We start from the raw sequence: 8,714 nt of genomic DNA on the forward strand, positions 1-8,714 counted from the left end.
TGGAGGTTTCAGAATATCATGATATATGAATTCCTTCAGCCCATTGTCTTCCAACACTTCCTCCATCTTGTCCTTCTAAGCTATGTAATTCGAGCTTCCCTTTAGGGCATAGTCAAGTCTCAAGCCATAGAATGACATATTGTTGACTGTGAAGTATGAACCTACAAATTCAATTTCACATGCACAATAAACTCGAATTCTCCTATTCTATAATGTCTTCAGCTCCGATACCATGTAGATTTTTACTTGTAGATTCAATAACTTATGTGATATGTTAAAACATAAGATAAGAATCTACTCTACTCATCAGTGGAAACCAAAATTGATCAATGAAAACACTAAGCAGAAAAAGAAGAATTTCAATCACACAGAACACAATATCTTTTTGGGGAAAGCAACTGCTCAAACCCCAACTATCTATATTGCATTAACCAGAATATTTGAGAAGAAAATACAATGCTTTTTCAACCCGAACAATTCCTACACAAGTACAATCTATCTCTTTGCTTCACAAACCAGCTCAAGCCAACACTTAGCCAATTATGTTGCCTGCCAAGCCCCTACTTCATTGCGCAATCCCTAAGGGAATTAACCCATATTTAATTCAGAAATTCTTTCACCACAACTACGCAATCCATCATAGGCCTTTTATTGATTTCATGCATCATCTATACAACTCCAAAAATTATACAACTGATAGTACATTGTCCTTGAACTCTAATCTCAACTGGGTCTTCCTCTGAACTGACATGCATGAGTTATTTATGAGTGAATCTTCAGTTAACTGGTGGAGCAATGAAGTTGCACTGAAGTTGATCCCCATTACTAGACCTCCTAATAGTTCCTCCAACTAATTGAACTAGTTTAATTGACTTTAACTCAGTTAGACTGAGTTAATTAATTACAACTCAAAAGAACTCAACCCGGACCCCTAAAATTTAGGAATCACTCTACATGACTCTAGATAGACTTCCAACTTGAATTTACTGAGTCAACTAAGTCAAATTAACTTAGTTAACTATTACAAGTTGTTATGAGAATAAACTTACAATTCAATTGCTAATTTAATTCAAGGACAAATTAAATTAGAATTTCTTGTTGTTATTTTTAACACTTATACCTTCAGAAAATGAACCCTTAGATTAATACACCCAAGGGATCGATATTATAAACCTAAGGGTGTAATAAATAATAATAATAAATATTTTCTAATAATAAAATAATTGGTCCAATCTTTATAAATAAATATTAATAATTAATAATAGTAAAGCTTTGTGAATTAAAAGTGCCTTTTCGTTTTGGTAAGTGGATTAGTGGCTATAAATGTCATATTATGTCTCTATTACCAATGATTAGAGAAATATTTAGAATCCAACTAGAAATCATTAAGGAAAACTTTCAATTTGGTTTGGTGTAAGTCCAAATCTTATTTTTACAATAGTTTGAATACCATCATCCCAATAATTCCATGACATAGGAGGTTTTATAATATATTAAATTTTGATATTAAATTACATTAATTTTAATTATTAAGTATTGGGGGTTTTCATAGTGCATTATATTAGATATCATTTTGGGATTCCACTACATTAAGTAAGTCATTCATCTATGACCATTTCCATGAGAGGTTGTCATAACTGACTAATTTCTCATGATTTTTTAATAGTTCACTTAGCACTCATTGCATTGGGTGATGCTCACAGGGGTGAAGAAGTGGGATTGAAACTAGTGAAATGAATCACATAACATCAATCATCACTTCTGGGGGTTGCACCTGGGAAAACTCCACAATTAAGCGTGCTTGAGCCAGAGGCGATCTGGGATGGGTGACCTCCCGGGAAGTCCTGGTTACCGGGTGTAAGCCTCAGAAGTGATGATTGATGCTATGTGATTCATTTCACTAGTTTCAATCCCACTTATTCACCCCTGTGAGCATCACCCAATGTAATGAGTGCTAAGTGGAGTATTAAAAAATCATGAGAAATTAGTGAGTTACGACTACCTCTCATGGAAATGGTCATAGATGAATGACTTACTTAATGCAGTGGAATCCCAAAATGATATTTAATATATTGCATTGTGAAAACCCGCAATACTTAATTCAGAAAGAGTGAAACCCCCAATACTTAATTCAAAAAGAGTGAAGGGAACTCTACTTAAATGGTTCATGAGGCACAATACTTGCTAAGGTTTTGCAAATGGGGTAGCAAGCTAAGTGGGTTTGATTGTGGGGAAAACTCCACAGTTAAGCGTGCTTGAGGCAGAGGCGATCTAGGATGGGTGACCTCCCGGGAAGTCCTGGTTACCGGGTGCAAGCCCTGGAAGTGATGATTGATGTTATGTGATTCATTTCACTAGTTTCAATTCCACTTCTTCACCCCTGTGAGCATCACCCGATGCAATGAGTGCTAAGTGGACTATTCAAAAAACATGAGAAGTTAGTGAGTTATGACTACCTCTCATGGAAATGGTCATAAATGAATGACTTACTTAATGCAGTGGAATCCCAAAATGATATCTAATATAATGCACTATGAAAATCCCCAATACTTAATTCAAAAAGAGTGAAGGGAACTCTACTTGAATGGTTCATGAGGCACAATACTTGCTAAGGTTTTGCAAATGGGGTAGCAAGCTAGGTGGGCTTGATTGTGGAGAAAACTTCACAGTTAAGCGCGCTTGAGACAGAGGTGATCTAAGATGGGTGACCTCCAGGTAAGTCCTGGTTACCGGGTGCAAGCCCCAGAAGTGATGATTGATGCTATGTGATTCATTTCACTAGTTTCAATCCCACTTCTTCACCCTTGTGAACATCACCCGATGCAATGAGTGCTAAGTGGACTATTCAAAAATCATCAGAAATTAGTGAGTTACGACTACCTCTCATGGAAATGGTCATAGCAAGCCCCGGAAGTGATGATTGATGCTATGTGATTCATTTCACTAGTTTCAATCCCACTTCTTCACCCCTGTGAGCATCACCCGATGCAATGAGTGCTAAGTGGACTATTAAAAAATCATCAGAAATTAGTGAGTTACGACTACCTCTCATGGAAATGGTCATAGATAAATGACTTAGTTAATGCAGTGGAATCCCAAAATGATATCTAATAATTTTAATTATCTTATTATTATTATTTTAATGAAAATATAAAATAAAAATTAAAGAACAAAATATTTTTTTAGATAAAATAAATTTTAAATAATAATAATGATAATAGTTCATGAATCCTAGGAAAAATATAATAGTTCATAAATTCTAAGCCATAACAATGATAAAGTGTTAAAAATAATAAAAATGACAATTATAAATATTTAAACACAATGCCAAAACGAAAAAATATTGTAGGCATTTGTATAATAGTTTATTTACTTTTTGTGTCCATATGATCTATGAGCACTAATATTTGATCCATATCTATACGCCATCATGTTTAAGAGTGGAGGTCATGTTTTATGTAGATCTCATTAGAAAATGAGAATTGATAGTAAACCTGGGAACATTTGTTAAAGAGTGATAATTTGATCAAAACAAATTAATAACCTTGAAGAGACCCTACTAAATTTATTATTCCTATAAAATATCATTTTTTTCCATTTTTTTATTTTATTTTATACCAAATCCAACATGACTGGAAAAATTCCTCCACTCATTTTCAAGATTTAAAAAACTGACATAGATTACAATGTCTACATCCTCCACACTCCATTTCTTTTTAATATTCTAACCTCTCTTTATACTCAAACTCAATATACCATATAAATATATATTTTTTAATATTCTAAATTTTATATATATTAAAACTCAATGTACTATATAAATTCTTTATTGAATACTTTTTAAATATATTATAATATTTTTTATAAAATAAATAAATATAACTATTTTTTTCCAATTTATATGGTTCATTTATTTATTACAATTATAAAGTAATTTTTAGAAACTTCCCTTAAAATATAAAAATGACATTACGTGCTAACCCAGACGACAGCTCCGAAAATTGTGGACAATAGCTGTGGAATTTTCAAATTCTTTAAGCATTTTAAATTCTACACGTTAGTGGTTGTTAGTGGTTAGTGGTTTGGCCGTTTTAAAGCATGGCTTTTACTAATCAATCAACATTATTCTATAGAAATAGAATCTGAGTTGGGTGTTATTTATTTATTTATTTTTCAGGTCTAGTTTCTTTAAAATCTAGCAGTTATTTATGGAAATCACAAGTTTGATGGGTAACCCCTATACAATCGAAGTGTCATAGGGGTTTTTGAGGGTGTTGAATTCGTATATACACTCAAAAAACTAGTTTAAATAACACAAATCAAGATTTCACCACAAATTTAAACCCCTAATTTAGACAACAAAAATTCCAAAAATTAAAATATGGTTAACATCCAATAATGCCAAAATAATTCCAAAAAATTAAAATATGGTTAACATTCAGTAATGCCAAAATAAAATAGTTTGAAAAAAAAGGTAAACCATTTAAACAATAGAAAATAAAATTGAGAGCAAGAATCATACCATCTCACCACAACAGCGAAAGTAATTATTGATAAAATGAATTTTTAAGTGACCTATAATAACCACGGTAATAATATAAGGGATCAGCGATGGTATTGTTGACAGACAACATTCTAAGGGAATCAAACTCCCCCACATTCTAAAATTCATCAACGACTATCTCTCATGGAAATGGTCATAGGTGAATGACTTACTTAACACAGTTGAATCCCAAAAAATGATATCTAGTATAATGCACTGGGAAAGTCCCCCATAGTTAATTCAAAACAGTGAAGGGAACTCTACTTGAATGGTTCATGAGGCACAATACTTGGTAAGGTTTTGCAAATGGGGTAGCAAGCTAAGTGGGCTTGATTGTGGGGAAAACTCCACATTTAAGCGGTTGAGCGAGAGGCGATTTAGAATGGGTGACTTCACGGGAAGTCTTGGTTACCCCGGAAGTGATGATTGATGCTATGTGATTTATTTCACTAGTTTCAATCCAACGTCTTCACCCCTGTGAGCATCACCAGAGTGGACTATTCAAAATTCATGAAAAATTAGGCAATCAATGCTAAGTGGATACCACTCATGGAAATGGTCATAGATGAACGATTCATGAAAAATTAGGCAATCAATGCTAAGTGGATACCTCTCATGGAAATGGTCATAGAAGAATGATTCATGAAAAATTAGGCAATAAGTGCTAAGTGGATACCTCTCATGGAAATGGACATAGATGAATGAATTACTGAATGGTAGACTATTCAAAAATCAATGCTAAATGGATACCTCTCATGGAAATGATCATAGATGAATGGACTGGACTATTCAAAATTCATAAAAAATTAGTGAGTTATGATTACCTCTCATAGAAATGGTCATAAATGAATGACTTATTTAACCCAGTTGAATCCCAAAAAATAATATCTAACAAATATCATATTTCAATACATCATTATAGACTAAATATCATATTTTAATACAATTTCGTTATCCAACACAAATATGAAACACCCAAAATAATGGGTAACTCTATAAATATATCATCACACTCAAGCAGAAGAGAATATGGCATGCAGCACAAATTGGAGGATGCGTGTCTTTCAACAACGTACGAAAATAAAGTTGGCATAAAAACAACAAAACTTCACCAAGGCATGCTTCAGTCCCAACATAGGTTAAATCACTCAGCAAACAGAAAATCAAACTGGATGAACACAACTCTAACAAAATGAAATCTACTCTCATGTACTGAGAATTACTCTCCAGATGATTCTCATGATCACTGAACCCAACCGTAAGAGAGTTCAGGCCCGTAAGAGAGTTCAGGCCTGTACAAGCTCCAATACTATACGCTTTGCAGCACTGCCATTTACCATGCATCATGAACACACACAACACTGCGGGACAGACGAAATGTTCAGCTTCCAGGGAATATGAACCAGCACATTTTACTTACAAACAAATCAAAAGAAAACTGCCAGATGGTTGAACGTCCAACCGTACATTTTTTAATAGTTCCAACCCCACTTTAATTGCACTCCCATTTGATTGTCCCTCATTTCTCCATCAACATTTGACACGCTCATTTGTTTTTTATATCCCACTTGACTGCCCCTCGTTCCACTACCAAAACTTAAGATAGCCGAATTGCTGCTTGAATTATGGGAGTTGATGATTGGAAGTGAAAACTTGAAACAAATTTCTTGTAGGGAAAATTTCAAAAGCAAACTGGCAGTCACTCACATTTAATTTTCTTCCTCGATCCAAGCTAAAACTCAACTGCTCTAAGCTGTAAATTTCTCCTCTCAGCACAAAGTCCTCACTTGTTGCTGCCTTTGCTTCTCAGTTGCAAAATGAAAATTTGGAGATTTGGAAGGAGATGGAATTTTTTATTAGTACAGTAAAGTCCATGGATAAATGAAAAGGAGGAAATGCAGGGATGGAAGAGATTCAACCTAGATGGCATGAACGTGTCCCGGTGAAACATAGATTTTAATAGTAATCAAAAGTGAATTCAAAAGAGGGAAATAAAGTGAAATCATGGAACTCAAAGCTGTACAGATTATAACATAGTTCTGTCCTTGGAAGTGAGGTCAGTCTGACAGAATTGAACCAGAAAAACACTCAGATAAACAAGACCCAAATATTGTTCACTCGACCCTGTTTTCATTCCAAGGCACTGCAGTTCTGGAAGACATGTAACAACCTTTTTCAATGATGATAAAGCTCTATAGTATATGTGCATACCTTCGGTAACTGTGTTTGTAAAACTGAGATTGAATATGATATCAAAAAAACAAGGTAAAAAAGACAATATACTAACATACCCATATAATTTAAGTTATGTTAAATTTTGATAAACATGAATTTATAATAATTATCCAGACATTTATACAGGATACATTCTATCAAGTTTAAAAAAACTTATAAACTAATAGCAAACTGGATAAATTGATGATGGCGGGTGGTTTGGCTTTAGCTTGATGGTTAGATGGATGTTTGCGGCAGGTGCTCCAACGGATGGAAGGAAGGTAAATTATAATTTAATTAAAAAAAAAAATTAGTATATTGGTAGGGTAATATGTGATGTGAAGGTTATTGATTCGAATTTTTTTGGGTAAAAATTTAGTGATGTTAAATGCTGTGTAGCTCAGGTCAGGCTGGGTGGGTTCCCCAAGTGATTTTGAGAGCTTAAATGCCCTTGGGTTGCAGTTTCATACTTATAAAAACCTATGTAGCAAGAAAAAAGTAAAGTGGTAAAAATTCATAGCATAAATAAAAATCAAATGAAACTGAGGATTTTAGATAAGATATTTTTTAATTAAATTGAAAAACAGAATTGCTCTAAATGCTTTTGATATAAATCTCAACATGTTGATTAACTAAGATTAAATTCTTACCATCCACACAATAATTATTGATAATTAAATATAAATTCAATCTTACACTAAAATATACATTCAATAAATCAAGAATTGCAGAAACCTACAAATTTAACTGGTGTTTCATATTTGAAATTCCACTCTTTATCACCGTACATATCATATGCCAGGTTAAACCTGAACAACATCCACAGATTTTCTAATGTCAAATTTTGCTAAGGCTTTATGATCGTACATGTCATATGCCAGGTTAAACCTGAACAATATCCACAGATTTTCTAATGTCAAATTTTGCTAAGTAAGGCTTTATGATCGAATGTAGGGCGATTATGCATGGACTGGCGAGCCAGAGCAACGAGTTCACCTGTGCCTTTGTTTCTCAGTTCCACAACTACTGTAGAAAGGCCTCCCCTGTGACCCACAACCCTGGCATCGATCTCAATTTCATCCTGATACAACCAAATCCATCTACTGATTACACCCATGCCATGAAAATATTGATGGACAAGGCAGGACTAAAACTGAGAATGGATCTTACCTGGACTTTGACCGGAGAAATATATGAAACATTGTAATCAACAGAGACCTTCAATGGAAGATCACATGTCATGATGACAGCTCCACAAACATCATCTACAAGGGTCATCAGAGCAGGAGCGCCCCAATGCCCATTTTCCTCCTACATTATAACAACAATGGATTCAAGAGCGCGAAAAACTGAACATATGAGTACAGAAAGAGGCCTAGAGAGAGTTGAACATACGACTAGACGGGGAGGTACTGTGAAGGTGCAGAGCAGTCGACCATGCGTTATCTGCTGAATGTGGATTCCTCTGAGAGCAAAACTTTCAAAAAAATTGGTAATGTTTGAGTGATCTAGCCAAGAAAGTATTGGTGTTGATTGTGTTGAAGATTGCAACCACTGTGTAGCCCTTTTGCAGGGGTCCTCCATCAGAGCTACCTGCACTTGCACCCCTGATTTTGAAATCTCCACCCTTTTGCCGGGGTTCTCCATCAGAGCTGCCTGCACTTCTCCACTTCACCGTTTTCGAGTCAGCAATCATATTTGCAATTTTACAATGTCCCATATTTATTATCATCGCCTGCCATCGCACTAATTAAATTAATTATTAATGTGAACAAATTGGTTAAATATATTGTGTTTGGAGTATGTTTTAAAACTTTTTTTAATGGGTTGATTGGTTGTTTGGTAAGATTTGTTTTCTTCATAGGTAAGGAAATAGATGAATTGGCCCAAGACCCAAAGATAACTCGTACGAGTGAAAGGTTACTTCTTAGGGACTAACCGCTGGTTATGACCACTA

The 8,714-nt window shown here is 34.4% G+C and overlaps 1 protein-coding gene across 1 annotated transcript; it reads right to left on the reverse strand.

The window, feature by feature from the left end:
* Positions 1 to 7,499: 7,499 nt before the first annotated feature.
* Positions 7,500 to 8,479, reverse strand: LOC149258373 (uncharacterized). The gene is made up of 3 exons (XM_089371389.1): positions 8,153 to 8,479; positions 7,928 to 8,068; positions 7,500 to 7,838 (listed from the first exon to the last, which is right to left on the reverse strand). The coding sequence occupies exons 1-3, from the start codon at positions 8,402 to 8,404 to the stop codon at positions 7,674 to 7,676; spliced, it is 558 nt and encodes a 185-aa protein (XP_089227515.1). The 5' UTR covers positions 8,405 to 8,479; the 3' UTR covers positions 7,500 to 7,673.
* Positions 8,480 to 8,714: the final 235 nt, after the last annotated feature.

This window comes from Pinus tabuliformis, chromosome 6 (genome assembly GCF_031772625.1).
Source record: "Pinus tabuliformis cultivar Carrire ecotype Pingquan chromosome 6, CPIR1, whole genome shotgun sequence".
Classification (NCBI taxonomy): domain Eukaryota; kingdom Viridiplantae; phylum Streptophyta; class Pinopsida; order Pinales; family Pinaceae; genus Pinus; species Pinus tabuliformis.

Excerpts from the sequence above, each read along its gene's own strand:
- LOC149258373 (XM_089371389.1), bottom strand. The coding sequence starts at position 8,404 with ATGGAGAACCCCGGCAAAAGGGTGGAGATTTCAAAATCAGGGGTGCAA. Across the intron at positions 8,069-8,152 it reads CAGTACCTCCCCGTCTAGTC|GAGGAAAATGGGCATTGGGG; the intron begins GTATGTTCAACT and ends GTTATAATGTAG. Across the intron at positions 7,839-7,927 it reads TTTCTCCGGTCAAAGTCCAG|GATGAAATTGAGATCGATGC; the intron begins GTAAGATCCATT and ends TGGTTGTATCAG.